The following is a 16,306-nucleotide window of genomic DNA, read 5'->3' as shown; positions in this document are numbered from 1 at the left end:
TGATAGAACATCTCAACATTTGCAGTTGTCACGTCAACGAAGAGATAATTATCTCAGTGCCTGTCTACCAGGCCCTTTAGAAATAATGGAATGTTCCGTCGAAGGATTTGTTTATAAACTTTTGGTTATTCAAATTTAAAATCTATGGATTTCTAAAGTGCTGCATGGAGTTTGATCCTTGTTATTCTTAACAATACTAAATGTTTACCTACACCCAATGGAGTTTATTCCATTTGGAGGACACAGTTTCTCCTACCTTGCATGAGATCGCACTATATTTGGGCTCAACTGTTTTGAAAACACAGCCTGAAGGGATTCACATTTCTGAAATACCAAATGGTGAGCTTTTGTAATTCCTGTAGGCAGCAAAACAGAAAACCAGTGAAAAAGTAAAATTACATGAACAAGTTGTCATTTCTCAAGCTACTGTGTTTTCATGGACCATGTCGCAGACAACCTACAGAAAAAAATTGCAATTAAAAAGTAGCTTTCACAACCTCAGAATGTTTCATAACATATCCTAGCCAATGAAATACTTTTAGAAGGTCACAAGATAATATGACAATCCAAAAACCAGTACATAATCTAGCCGAACATTTCACTGGTTGTAGTGCCAATTTTCACAAGATGTTAAAGTGAGTTCTCATGCTTTCTTGACCACCCATGGCTCAGAGAGCACTTTCACCTTCAAATCAGAAAGCTGTCAGCTCACGTCCCATTCTAAAAACTGAGACACAAAATGTAGGTCAAAACTCCAATAAATTATCAATAGGGAGTTGAATACTAATCTTCTGGATGAACCGTTTAGCCACTGCCTCATTTCCGCTATAAGCAAATGTAAAAAGGGCAGTATTTCTTGAACACAGATTTACTCAGTGCTGGCCAATATTTGTTTCCTAATCAACTCCAGATTATCCAGTCATTTCACAATGTCTGCGGAAATTGGCTGTGCATTCCCCGCATTTTAACAGTTTACCTCATTTCTTCAATAACTTAATTGAGTCATTCAGCATGGAAATAGGCCACTTGGTCCACCATGACCAGTGGGAACCCATTCACATTAATTCAAATGTCCAAACACTTGCCCATAACCTTCCATACCCAGGCAATTCACGTGCTTGTCTAAACACATCCTAACTGCTGTCAGAATCGGTTTATTGTTACGAATGTGTCATGAAATGTGTTGTTTTTCAGTGCATTACAGGAACAAAAATTGCTCTAAATTACATTATTTAAAAATAAGTTAATTAGTAAAAAAGTGAAGCATTGTCTGCAGTTCATTGACAATTCAGAAATCTGCTGGCAGAGAGGAAGAAACTGTTTTTGTAACGTTGGGAGTTCGTTTTCAGGCTCCTGTACCTTCTTCCTGATGGTAGCAGTGAGAAGAGGGCATGGCCTGGGTGGTGAGGGTCCTTGATGTTAGAGACAGATTTCTTGAGACATCATGTCTTGTAGATGTCCTTAATCGAGCGAAAACTAATGCCATAATGGTGCTGGCCAAGTTTACAACTCTCTATAGCCTTTTCCTGTCCTATGCATTGGCACCTCCATACCAGACAGTGATGCATCCAATCAAAATGCTCTCCACAGTGCACCTTTAGAAATTTGCAAGAGTCTTTGTGGTCATACTAAACCTCCTCAAACTCTTTATGATTCCATCAACACGGAGGCCATAGGATAGATCTTCAGAGATGTTGATACACGGGAATTTGAAGTTTTTTTAAAAATCTTTCCACTGCTGATCCCTCGATGAGGACGGGTTGTGTTCTTCTGGTTTCCCCTTTCTGAAGTCACAATCTGTTGTCAGTTTTGCTAACATTGAGTGCAAGATTGTTGTCATTACACCATTCAATGAGCTGATCTATCTCCCTCATCACCATTTTTGATTCTGCCAACAAATGTGGTGTCATTGGCAAATTTGTAGATGGCATTTGAATTGTGCCTAACCACCCAGTCCTGGGTGTAGAGAGAGTAGAGCAGTGGGCTAAGAGTGCACCCTTGAGTTGATGGTCAGTGAGGAGATGTTGTTACTGATCTGCACTGACTGTGGTCTTCCAATGAGGAAGTCAAAGATCCAGTTGCAGAGGCTCAGGTTTTGGAGCTTGCTGACTAGTAATGAGGGATGATAGTGTTGAAGGCAGAGCTATAATCAATGAAAAGCAATCTGATTTGTGTTAATGTTATCTAGGTAATCCAGGGCTGAGTGGAGAGCCAGTGAGATTGCATCTGCTGTGGAACAATTGTGGCAGTAGGCAAATTGCAGTGGGTCCAGGTATTTGCTTAGGTATGAGTTAATTCTGGTCATGTACATCCTCTCAAAGCATTTTATTACAGTAGATGTGGGTGCTACTGAGCAATAGTCATGAAGGCAGCTCACTCTGTAGCCTCAATGACCATCAGTGAATCTGCTTCCATCACTCTCTCAGACACTAGATTACACAAGGGTTCATTTGCTGAGAAATATCCATATATACACTTTAATGAACAGTGATAAAAATTCTTAGCTTTCAATTCATTTAACTGTGGAATTGTATGCTGTACAAATTGACTATAACATCTCTCTACATTTCATAATAAATTGGAACTAATCAGTTTTAATTCCTATTACAATCACTATCTCTGCAAAATCTGACAACTGATACCATTCAATCTAGAGACAGAACTTAGTAAACTATTTTCCTACCATGCTTGCAGCAGAATTGAAAAACAATTCGGCAGTCTTTGGAATTTACATAAATCTTGCATTTCTCCACATTCCTCTCCAAGGTAGTTAGGCATCGAAACATAGGAAGAATATACTAAAAAAAAAACAAAAAGCTAGGAGAGCCAAGGGCTCTTGATTCAGTGGACATAATAACAATTATCTAACTTAATCATAAACTCACTGATGTGTGCTCTCTATGTTTGTCATTCAAGAAATAAACAAAGATTTGTCCAACAGAATTAGACTTGGAGAAATTCGAAGTTAAAAAAAAATACTTGACAATGTCTGTATTTTCATGTTTACTCACATTTTACTATGTTGTAATGAAACTAAAATACATTATTAGTTAAACAAGATTTCAAAGCTTTAATTGATCTTGTATTTTTTTTATATAGCAAATTATTTAATTCTCAGCTCCTGTATTAAAGGAAAATAATATGTAGTCCAGGAGGTAAAACAACAATTTATGAAAAGAAAACCTTCAGCAACAATACAATTCCCACCAATCCAACTCAGCTGCAGCACAAACCAATTCTCTTAAAGAATGAGAATTTTTAGGTTTTAAAATAACTTTCAGGGCAAATGAATTTACAATAAATGCCGTATGATTTACTGTCAATCATATTAGTTTGAATTTAGACAGCAATCACAAAAACATTCAATTTGCAAAATTAAAGAATAATTTAATAATTTAGACTTTAAAAAAAAGTTTTGTTCTATATTTAAGGGCCATATTTTATCACAAAAATTACCACACTAATAAACTATTGTGATTTTCATAATTACTGTTACTGTGTTTTCTGATCTTGGGATGCTACTGTCGCTCTTTCACATTTGTACATTGTATTCAAGTAAATGACTATAAATTCTTCATTCAAGCCAAAAGGATTCTAACAAACTGAATAAAGGACTATAATGCATAACAACAAAAACAGACCATGCATTAAGTCCAACATTAACATCTTGCTTCCGATCCTCCAGCTAACACTAACTAGGCAGTTACCAACTTGCATAGGTTTACCAAACAATTTTTACATAGGCGGTTACATAAACCATCTGATTTGAATTCTATTTCAACATAAATATTATTTAGTTGTCTAAGTCAAATATTTAACACACAGCTTCCAAAAACACAAACCATACCTTAATTACCATCTTACAGTTGAGGGGTACAACCTCATCTTTAGAAATGCCTTGTCGTTGCTTGTTACCTCTGTTGTAGTGCAGGAAGAAGAGAGGAGAAAATATAAAACAAGCATATCCTGATCCAGAAGAATTAACAGATCTGAGTGCAAGCTGCAAAGGAAAAAAAATTCTAGCATTAGTATGACTTATTAAGAATAAAAACTACCGGAAATTTAAGCGTACAAGTCAACCCCCTTTTTCAGCCTAATTTTAAGGTTTTATGGTAACTCTGGCATACAAGTCGACCCTAACTTTCTGGCTGCATGAGGTACCCTGTTGACTGGCATACAAGTCAACCCCCAAAGCTCGCAATGCCAGAGATGGGCTGTTGACCTGACGTCTACGTCGACCCCCATAGATCGCGCGTATTGTTTTTCTGGGCATTGGCTGGAGGTGATCGCTATCATGGAGGGTCCATCAACACAACGCAGCACATGATGAAAATACGAAGTGAATTTTAAGTTGAAAGTGATAGAAATGGCCAAGAAAACCAACTGCGCTGCTGCAAGAAAATGTGATGTACACGAGAAGTTAGTAAGAGATTGGAGGAGGAAAAAAGAGACTTTAAGAAACATACCAAAAAGACAATGTTCTTTGAGAAAAGGAATCACTCGTTGGCCAGAGTTGGAAAATCACATTGTAAAATGGGTACATGAACAGAGACAAGATTGCGACAGTAACCTGAAATAAAATAAGAACATTTGCACTGCAGTGGGCAAAGTTGTACTCAGACCTCAGTGATTATTTTGAGGCTACAGTAGGTGGGGTAACAGTTTCATGAACAGGAAAAATCTGGTATTACGCAAAAAAACAAAAATTGCACACACAAAAGATCTTGATCATAAAGTTGTAAGTTTTCACCAGTTTATTATATGGAACTGGCAGAAACACCAGTTTGCACTGGCAAAAATTGGAAACATGGACAAAACCCCCATGAATTTTAACATGATTGGCAATAGAACAGTGGAATGGAAAGGTGTTAAAACTGTGCAAACCAGAAGTACAGGCCATGAAAGGACTACCATGGTGTTATCATGCATGGCTGTCAGGACTAAGTTAAGACCCATGGTTATCTTAAAATGCAAAATTAAACTTAAAATGAAATTCCCAGCAGGTATTTTTGTTCATTTTCACAAAAAAGAATGGATGGATGAAAATGGTGTAAAACTATGGATAGACAATGTGTGGAACAGGCAGGAACGTGGTTTACACAAAAAATTGAGTTTGCTGGTCTGAGATATGATTTGTAGCCATTTCACTGAGAAGACTAAAAGTAGATTAGCACTACATAATACTTACATGGCGCCTTCCCGGGTGGTTTGACATGTATATTGCAACTTCTCGATGTTTGCTTGAACAAGCCATTCAAAGACCTTGTGCACAAGGAATGGAATACATGGATGATGAGTGCAGAAAAGTCATTTATAAAGGGCAGAGCAATGCGTGCTGTATCACTTGATATGCTGGGTAACTTCATGCTCAAGACATGGGACAAAAGCAGAGACTGTGATAATCATTTAAGTAGTGTGGTATCTCTTGTGCAATTGATGGCACCACTGATGATTTATTGTGGGACACTGATGACAAAGCTGAAACTACCTCATCAGATATACTCTGGGACCAATATGATGACTGATAAACAGTGAGAGTATAGATGTGTTTGCTTCAGACGATGATAGTGAGAGTGATTTTTGAAGGGTTCTAAATGTTGTTACGGGTCATGTTAGAATAGTTAAGGGTAAAATATGTCTTTAAAAGAGATTGTGGGGGTTTAGTGTAGGTTATACTTCACAAACAGTAACACTTCACAAAAGACATCTCATTTAAATGCAAGAGCTTTGCTGAAGCTAGACGTTGAGGCACCAGTTGACTTTGCAGAAGAAATGAAGAAGGCTGATCTATTGTGTATGGGCAATAAAGTCCAGGCTCAGAGATACTGATAAGATCTTTCAAAGATTGGGTCTGGAGCTCTGTAAGAAGTCAAATGGTTTTTACAAGCAGAGAGAGGAAAAACAAATGGATGATTTCTCTTTTAGAGAGAGAAAGGTCAGTTCTACAGTAGCAGTTGATGCTACAAAATGGCAAGCTGATTGAAAACCCCATTTTGAAGATGGGTTGTGAGTTCTGAGTTCAGCCTGTTCAAAACCCTTGTAAACAAGAGGTACTCAGTAGTGACCTGGAAAAAGGTTATCATTTGGAAAACCCATGATGGGGCAATTTTCTTCAGCAAGACAATGAAGTACTGAACATGGGAAATCAGTTTGTGTGTCCAATGAGCAACAAATCTCTCTCTGAAACCAACAAGAACCTTCCTTACCTTTAAGCACCAGAGCCTGATGAAGATTCATAAATGTTAAATTCTGTGCACAGTATGAGAATTGCCTGATACCAGTGAACTTGGAGAAGTGAAAAGTACATGATTGGACAGCGAAACAGAGAACTTTCCTGAATATAATACACATTACATACACGTGCGCTTAGAATTAGAAGGGGGTTGATCTTGTTGTTGTTTTAAGAAAATTAAAAGCAACTTTTGCTTAAGTAACTGTTGTCTTGGTGAATTTCTATTGCTGCTGGGCTTTAGAGTCCTCTGGGCTTGTAACAGAGTGTTGTTGCTTTTGAACAATGACAGCAATTTTGAAGGGCCTTAATTGTGTTGTTGTTTTCAATAAAAATCTCAACAAAAATCTGTCACAGTCAGGATTTGTTTTTGTTTTTCAAGGGTCAACATATGCCAAATCGGCCTTTCAAGGGTCAGTGAAGATTGAATTTTGAGTTGAATTTAAGGTCTCAAAAGTATATCTGGTTTATAAGTCAACCCCAATTTTTTGAAAGTTTTTTTTTGGGGTTTCGTGACTCGACTTGTACGCCAAAATACATGGTATTACCATCATAGAATTTTATAGCATGAAAAACCTTTTGGCCCAATGGCTATGCTGACTAAGCTGCTTTCATCTCCCTGTGTTTGGCCTGCTAGAGTCTTTCCCATCCATGTTCTTGCCAAAATACATTTTAAAAAGTATTGACTTCAAGAGATAGAAATTTAAAGGACTTTACCCTTTTCAAAATTTAAGGGAGACTTTACATTTTTTATTTATTTTGTAAGATGAATAAAATGTTTGATTAATTTTGTAAAATGATTCAGATGTTTGTTATTTCAATTTTAAAATTATTTTAATTTTTGTTTCTCTTTTGAAAATCTTGACTCATGAAGTTCAGTTCTGTTGAAACTGTCTCTCTTTGAATACTTTGATACAACTATCAATTTTCCAATCAAAATCTTAAAATATCTCAAATTGTGGCTGAGCCATAACATCTTGAACACACTGCAAGTTCACATTGCAGGAGTCTTGTACATGGCAGCAAGCAGCAAGAAAGTTTGAACGGTTTGTAACCTTACTCAGATTCCTGCCTAAAACTATTAGGAAGCCGCAGTTGATTGGGGAGTACTTCATAACAGCAAGAGGGGAACAATATGTGGCAAATGGAATCACAGTGGACACGATGAAATAACCACATAAGGTGGGTGTTTTTTTTTTAGTGAATCAAAGATTTATTCTTCAGAACCCACACAAATTTTTAAAAGCCCGAATCACGTGCCCGACGCGTTGACGTCATAACGCATTGACATCACATAGCCAGTTCGATGCCCTCTGGGAGTTGTAGTGCCACTACACTACCCCCCTCCCGAACCCCAGAACTGGCAGACAGGTTTGTCTGACTTTAAGGTGGTTGACCTCTGTGACGGATGCTGCTGCGGGGAAGACTTGTCCACATAAGCTGGTTTAAGTCTGTCAATAGTGAACAACTGTGGCTTCCCTCCAATGTACAAAATACAAGTCGACCTAGTTTGTCTGAGTATCCTATAAGGTTCTTCGTAAGGCATCTGCAAAGGTTGGCCAAGTGTTCCCCTACAGACGAGACATTCTCAGCTTTTGAAGTCTTCGGGCACAAAGGAAGAATGTTCTCCATGTGAAGATGGTGATATGGGGTCAATTTTCCTACTGTCTCCCTTAGCCTGGTCAACAGTTCCTTAGGATCATCGTTGGAGTTGGATGGTTGGGAATAAACTCCCCTGGGACCACCAACGGTGCACCGTAAACAAGCTCCGCAGAAGAAACTTGGAGGTCCTCCTTTGGAGTTGTTCTTCTGCCCAGTAATACCCAGGGCAGCTCATCAGCCCAGTTTGGGCCATCTAACTGATATGTTGATGAAATCTTTCCACCATTCCATTAGCCTGGGGATGTGTGGTGAATTGTTGATTCAAGCAAACGAGACAAGGCCGTCCAGTGAGGAAGTAAATTGTGGTCCTCTATCCAAAGTAAATGCTCCAGTAAACCAAAATGAGACACCCAAGAACTGAGGAATTCCCAAGCACAAATGTCTGCAGTAGCATCTACCATAGGCATGGCCTCAGCCACCGCGTAAAACTGTATCCTCTTGAAACAGGAGGTGGACCAACAATGTCCATGCAGACATGAGCAAAATGACGAGTAACTGCTGGGAAGGACTGCAGTGATGCCTTAGTATGCCACTGAACCTTTGCTTCCTGACAAGCAATGCAGGACCTCGCCAATTGTGTAACATCTTTTTTTAAGACTGTGCCATATGAACCTGTCCAAAGCCATACAAACAGTCGATCTAATCAATGGAAGTGAGAGACCCATGTAGAGAGTCAAATATTTAACATTTCCATGATGCCGGAACTACTGGGCATGGAAGCCTGTTGATATATCACAGAGGAGCAGTTTGCCATGAACTCCAAACTGGACATTCTTCAATTGCAGGATCATGATTGCAGTCTGATAAACATTCGTCTCATGGTCATGTTCTTGGGCTGTGGCCAAAGCTGTGTAGTCAATACCTTGATCTACAGACGAAACCTCGAGTGGAGCAGAACAGGACAGTGCATCAGCTACTACAGCGAAACCTCGTTAGAACGCGATTCATTAATTCTTGGAATCACTTATAGTGCGGGTTTCTGTGTACACCAAACTGCTAACCTGTGACTCAACTCCCTGTGCCTGACAGCCACCATCCCTGGACCTGACAGGCCCCTTCCTCGCTGCCCCTGCCCCCAGCGCGGGACTTCGGGGCAGTGGTGGCGCCCCTGCCCCGACATCCCGCGCCAGCCGCCCCTGCATCTATTCCACGACTCGGCTGCAACAGTATGAAATCTTGGACCCCAACTATCGCGTTCTCACGAGGTTTGACTGTACATAGTCTTTTCTGGAAATACGTAGTAATTTTGTGGTAAATTCTGAAATGAATGATAATTGCCGTTATCACACTGACCAGAAAAATGCAAATGTTAAGGGCTTGTGGTCGGTGTATGTCGTAAAATCACTACCCGCCAAAAAAATTAACAGAAGTGTTGAATAGACAAGCAAATGGCCAAAAGTTCCTTATCAAAAGCACCATTTCTTCTCTGCTTCACGAAGATGGCAGCTGAAGAATGCTAACAGTTTCCATTGCCATTGACATATTGATGAAGTGTACCTCCTATAGCCATATTGGAAGTGTCTGTAGAAAGGGCAGTGGTTGCTTAAAAACTGGGGACCTGAGCATAGTGGCATGAATCAGCAATTATTTTGTCTTCAAGAAGATGCCTTTTCCCTCTTCAGTCCAATGGATAGTTCTGACGTTTCCGGACAGTAAATCAAAAAGAGGCTTCATGATGCAAGCTGATGCTGGAAGAAACCAACAGTAAAAGTTTAACGTTCCCAAGAATTTCTGTAGGCAGGTTTTGAGATATTTGGTAATGACCTCAACTTTGGATGGCGGCGGGGTCACGCCTTCCGGAGTAATCCTATGCCCCAAGAAATCAATTGTTTCTTGTCCAAAAATGCATTTATCTGGATTGATGGTCAGTCCAAATACTTGAAGATGAATATGAAGATGTTCCAAACGTTCCTCCTTGATCGCACTGGCCATTAAAATGCCGTTGAAGTAAATGAAGGCATTGGTCATACCACATCCAAAAGCATCCATTACCCATTGAAATGAGTGAGCAGCCTTCTTTAATCCAAATGGCATTCGTAAAAATTTGAACAACCCAAGCAGGGTAATTATTGCTACTTTTGGAATATCTTCCGGCTCTACTGGTACTTGGTGATAGCTACACACCAAGTCCATTTTGGAGAAGATCTTTACTCCATTCAAAATTGGCTGGGAAATCCTGAATATGTATTGGAACATTGATCCGGAATGGGGCGTTGTTAAGCTGCCTGTAATCGCCACATAGTCACCAACCTCCAATGTGTTTCGAGACCATATGTAAAGTAAAGACTACATTTTCCAAATTCTAATATTTCCCAATTTCAAAACATGTCATCTTCACAGAAACATAAGCAACGATATTCTGAAAATCCATCTTATTAATTTAATAAATGAAACTTCATAGTTGCAACAATAAGTAGCTTTAATTGGCTGATAAAACATTTTGCACAACTTCGCATTGAGATTTTCATAACGATGAGTAATAAAACATACTGTATAATGATAACGATATTCAACTTTAAACAAATATAAATGAAATAAACAAAATAAAATGAAATTAAGGTGAATTAAGATGAATTCAAAGCATCTCAAGTTTACATATGTCTTGTTTCTTTGAAGAATGAGATACAAACTCTCCATAAGCCAGGATATTATGACATATCACATCATAGTAACTATCGTAACACTACAAACAATTATTTTCCTTAAAGGGATAGGCACAAAATTAACAAAAATCAAAAACACAAGGTTTTTAACCTTTACATGGAGATGCCCAGGGACTGTCAGACCTATGAATTATACCTAGTTACTCCATCTTGGCAAACTCTTCCTTAGCTAAACGCAGCTTCTCTGAAGGCAAGCAATGCGCTTTAGTATGGATAGATGGGCCCTTAGTACAAATCCGGTGAGTAACACCACGCTTTGCAGTGGAAGCAGAAAATTGTAGAGTAGTAATCTCAGAGAAACCTTCCAACAGCTTGGAGAACAATTTGGAGGTGCAGAGCAGGGGTATAGGCATGCCAGAGAAATGGTCTGAAAAGTAGTTCCATCTATTAGCCAATGCCCTTTTAAGTCGACGAGGAATGAATGAGCCCAAAGAAAATCTGCACCAAGCAAAGGTCGGGGTACTGCTGCAATAATGAATAGCCAAGTGTAAAGATGATTCCTGGTGCCAAAGGTAGGAATGTTGGAACTGTTAACTGCTCGTAGTTGCAGGTCTGGGGTAGGATGGCATGTGTCAAAACCGGTGGGTGGAAATACACTAAGTTGTGAACCCGCGTCCACCAGAAATTTTCACTGAAACAACTGGTCCCATACATACAGTAGACTTGCAGGTTTTTCGCCAACTGCCACAGCTTTTACTGGTGGTTAGCCTGGCCATTTCCCACAAACAAGTGGGTGGAAGACACTTGCAGGCATTTACTCCCCACCGCCTGTGATAATAACACCAAGATGAGATGTCCACAGGCTGCTTTCCCATTTTGGGGTGTTATCTGTTTGTAGGGAGTGATGTGCTAAGAGCATTAAAGTGCAATACGAGGTCAAGAGTGGAGTGGCTGGTTGCACAGACTTGTCTTTCTTTTTTAGCCAGCCATAGAATGTTTGCCTCTGCCACTACAGCCCTTGGGTCTTCAAATGAACACTTGGATAGAGGAGTCACGTGATGGAGTAGTGGCCGGACGGTGAACTCCAGCCCTCTCCAGAAGAGTCGGGAAAAACAAGAGAAAATACAAAGGCACAGAAATACAAGTTAAAGAAAAGTGAGTATAAAGGTGGAAAGAAGATGGAGACAAAAGGAGAAAAATCAAAATCAACGGAAAGAAGAGAGGAAGAGAAAACAACGGAGGAAAAAGGTGAAGGCCTTACCTGTCCGAAGAGGCCCGCTGTGGAGAGAGGACCCCACTACCTCAGGTCGGTAGAAAAAGATCTACAACAATGGCTCACAGAGCCAAGTAAAAGTGCGCAACCGCGCATGAAAAAAAACACACCGACGGGAGGGGGGGACCAGCTGGGGAGTCGATCTCCACAGCCGGCAACGACAGCTGCAGAACACCTGCAGCAAGAAGAGACCACAGAAGACAATGGAAACAAGAAAGAAGAGGAGGAAAGGGCATCAAAGAAACAACAGATGGCCAACCCAGAGGAAGAAGAGGAAGAATACAGTGAAATAGATAAAGGGAAAGGCAAGGTAAAGGATATACTTGCTCTTGTTAGAGGATACATGGAGTCATTTAAAGAATGGCAAACACAGGAATTCAATGATTTAAGAAGAAGAATAAACAACACAGAAAAGAAAATAAATAAAATGGATATGACCTTAACAGAAATGGGGAAAAAAATGGACAAGATGGAAGAACGGGCAATAGCAGCAGAAATGGAGGTAGAAGACTTAATAAAGAAATTGGAGGAATCTAATAAAAAAACTAAAGAGACACAAGAATTACTAGCCCAAAAAATAGATATAATGGAAAATTATAACAGAAGAAATAACATAAAGATAGTGGGCCTTAAGGAAGATGAAGAAGGCAAGAATATGAGGGAGTTTATAAAAGAGTGGATCCCTAAGGCCCTAGGATGTCCAGAACTACAGCAAGAAATGGAAATAGAAAGGGCACATAGAGCATTGGCCCCTAAACCACAACCACAACAAAAACCAAGATCTATTGTAGTAAAATTCCTAAGATATACTACAAGAGAAAAGGTACTGGAGAAGACAATGGAAAAAGTAAGAGAGGGCAACAAACCACTGGAGTATAAAGGGCAAAAAAATCTTCATTTATCCAGATATAAGTTTTGAACTCCTAAAGAAGAGAAAGGAGTTCAATACAGCAAAGGCGATTTTATGGAAGAAAGGGTATAAATTTATACTGAAGCATCCTGCGGTATTGAAAATATTTATTCCAGGACAACAAAACAGACTATTCTCGGATCCAGAAGAAGCACGAAAATTTGCAGAACAATTACAAAAATAGACTGAGGGATGAAGACGGGTAATGAGAGTAAAAATGATCACGATTGATATGTATGTGGGTATAGACAAAAATAGACTGAGGGATGAAGACGGGTAATGAGGGTAAAAATGACCACGATTGATATGTATGCGGGTAAAGAGGTATAAGAGTGAATAGAGACAATGTGCATACGTGAATGTATCTGTAATTAGAGGAAAATATAGATAGTATAGACAAGAATTAATAAGGGAAGGTAATGGAATAGAGAGAATAAGGAGGGAATTAAAAGAGTGACCTTTGTGACATATGAAAAGTGAAATCTTTTCTGGGGGGGGCTGGGTGGGGGAAAATAGCGGTCACTGCAAAATCAGTTGACGCTTGCGAGTGGATTCGCAAATCCAAATGGAGAGGGGAGATGTGGTTGTCCGACAAGGGATAAAGGACAACTCAGGAGGGGAAGGGGAGATTGGGGATAAAGAAGATAGAAATAGGAGAATAAGGAAAATGTTGGATGTTGTAGGAATGTTGTCTTGTACAGAATTGAAAATAAGAAAACAGAAATGGAAAAGGAGGAAAGGTAATGATGGAAAAACGGAAAGAGAAGATAAACAAAATATAAAATGGCTACGCTGAACTATATGACTTTAAATATTAATGGAATACATAACCAAATTAAAAGGAAGAAACTACTAAATTTACTGAAAAAGGAAAAAATAGATATAGCATTTGTCCAAGAAACACACTTAACTGAATTGGAGCACAAGAAATTAAAGAGAGATTGGGTAGGACATGTAACAGCAGCATCGTATAATTCAAAAGCAAGAGGAGTGGCTATATTAATTAGCAAAAATGTGCCATTTAAAATAGAAGAGGAAATAATAGATCCAGCAGGGAGATATGTTATGATAAAATGTCAGATATATTCGGAATCTACTTAATATATATTCACCTAACGAAGAAGATCAAAAGTTTATGCAAGATATCTTTTTGAAGGTAGCTAATACGCAAGGGAACATACTAATAGGAGGGGATTTCAACCTGAATTTGGATCCAAATATGGATAAAACAGGGAAAAAAATTAACAGGAAGAACAAAGTAACCAAATTTATAATTAAATCAATGCAAGAAATGAAACTTGTGGACATATGGAGGAAACAAAACCCAAAAGAAAAGGAATACTCATACTACTCGACTAGACATAAAACATACTCAAGGATAGACCTATTCCTGTTATCAGCCCACATTCAAGGGAGAGTTAGGAAAACGGAATATAAAGCTAGACTATTATCGGACCACTCACCCCTGTTATTGGCAATAGAGCTAGAGGACATCCCTCCAAGAATGTATAGATGGAGATTAAACCCCATGCTACTTAAAAGACAGGATTTTAGAGAATTTATTGAAAAACAATTAAAAATGTATTTTGAAGTAAATACGGAATCAGTGGAAGATAAGTTTATACTATGGGACGCAATGAAAGCATTCATTAGAGGACAAATAATAAGTTATGCAACCAAGATGAAGAAGGACTATAATCAGGAAACAGAGCAGTTGGAAAGGGAAATAATAAACATAGAAAAAAAATTAGCAATAAAGGAAGATACAACCAAAAGAAGAGAATTGGCGGATAAAAAAATAAAATATAAAACATTACAAACATATAAGGTAGAGAAGAATATAATGAAGACAAAACAGAAATATTATGAACTAGGTGAAAAAACGCACAAAATCCTAGCATGGCAGCTTAAGACAGAACAAGCTAAGAAAATGGTATTGGCATCAAGGAAAAAAGACAAACAAATTACATATAATCCAAAAGAAATTAAGGAAAACTTTAGAGAATTCTATGAACAATTATACCGAACTGAAAACGAAGGGAAAGAAGGGAAAATAGATGAATTTTTGACTAAAATTGAACTACCAAAACTACAAATAGAGGAACAAAATAAATTAACAGAACCATTTGGAACAGTAGAAATACAAGAGATAATAAAAAATTTACCAAATAATAAGACACCAGGAGAGGATGGACTCCCAATAGAATTCTACAAAACATTTAAAGATCTAATAATACCACCCCTCCTGGATGTAATCAACCAGATTGATGAGACACAAAACTTACCAGATTCATGTAAAACAGCAATTACAGTAATACTAAAACAAGGGAAAGATCCACTCTCACCAGCGTCATATAGACCAATATCTCTGCTAAACACAGATTATAAGATAATAGCTAAACTATTAGCAAACAGATTAGCAGAACAGGTACCGAAAATGGTAAATTTAGACCAAACTGGATTTATCAAAAAAAGACGCACAACAGACAATATTTGTAAATTTATTAACTTAATTCATGCAGTAGAAGGAAATAAAGCACCGGCAGTAGCAGTTGCTTTAGACGCAGAGAAGGCCTTCGACAGAGTAGAATGGAATTACTTGTTCAAAGTATTGCAAAAATTCAGTTTACCGGAGAAGTATATTAATTGGATTAAAGCATTATATGAGGGACCGTTAGCGAAAGTGACAGTAAATGGACATGTATCAAAGCAATTTAACTTAAGCAGGTCAACGCGGCAGGGATGCCCACTATCACCATTATTGTTTGCACTAGCTATAGAACCACTAGCAGAATCGATAAGAATAGATAATAATATAAAAGGAATAAAAATAAAAGACAGGGAATATAAAATCAGTCTATTTGCGGATGATGTGATAGTGTACTTAACAGAACCAGAACTATCAATAAAAGAACTATATAAGAAATTGAAGGAATATGGAGAAGTATCGGGATACAAGATAAACGAAAATAAAAGTGAAGGAATGCCTATGAATAACGCGGATTTCTCAAAATTTAAGGAGGAATTCCCATTCAGATGGCAAATGCAGGCAATAAGATACCTAGGTGTGCAAATAAACAAAAATCTAGGCCAATTATATAAACTCAATTACAATCCACTAATGAAAAAATTACAGGACGATTTAGAGCATTGGAAAGAGCTACCACTAACACTGATAGGAAGGATAAACTGTATTAAAATGAACATTTTTCCAAGGATACTATACTTATTTCAGGCATTGCCAATACAACTGACAGAAAAATTCTTCAAAGAGTTAAAGAAAATAATAAGGAGATTTTTATGGAGAGGGGGGAAACCGAGGATAGCACTAGATAAATTAACAGAATGGTATAAACAAGGAGGCTTACAATTGCCAAACTTCAAAAATTATTATAGAGCCGCACAATTAAGGTACCTATCAGATTTTTATCAAACAAGGGAAAAACCAGACTGGACGAGACTAGAATTAGATAAAATAGGGGAAAAGATACCTGAACACATTATATAAATGGGACGAAAAATTGGTACAACATAGAACTTCTCCAGTATTACACCATCTCCTCAATATATGGAAGAAGATTCATGTAGAAAGAAATAAAATAAATTATCAAATACCAAAACTAATATTG

At 38.2% G+C, this 16,306-nt stretch overlaps 1 protein-coding gene across 4 annotated transcripts in view; it reads right to left on the bottom strand.

The window, feature by feature from the left end:
* The window catches only part of LOC138761362 (cell cycle checkpoint control protein RAD9B-like), a 101,712-nt gene that overhangs the window by 63,150 nt on the left and 22,256 nt on the right, over window positions 1–16,306 (bottom strand). For all 4 annotated transcript variants that reach the window (XM_069933343.1, XM_069933340.1, XM_069933341.1 and 1 more), the window contains 3 exons: window positions 3,848–4,000; window positions 2,684–2,798; window positions 257–356 (listed from right to left, as the gene is read on the bottom strand). In XM_069933343.1, coding sequence (XP_069789444.1) covers window positions 257–356; window positions 2,684–2,798; window positions 3,848–4,000 — 368 coding nt within the window. The remainder of the gene's footprint in view (window positions 1–256; window positions 357–2,683; window positions 2,799–3,847; window positions 4,001–16,306) is intronic.

The sequence above is a fragment of the Narcine bancroftii genome, chromosome 4 (assembly GCF_036971445.1).
Source record: "Narcine bancroftii isolate sNarBan1 chromosome 4, sNarBan1.hap1, whole genome shotgun sequence".
NCBI lineage: Eukaryota > Metazoa > Chordata > Chondrichthyes > Torpediniformes > Narcinidae > Narcine > Narcine bancroftii.
The sequence above is the reverse complement of the archived record's forward strand: the minus strand, read 5'-3'. Positions and strand labels throughout refer to the sequence as shown.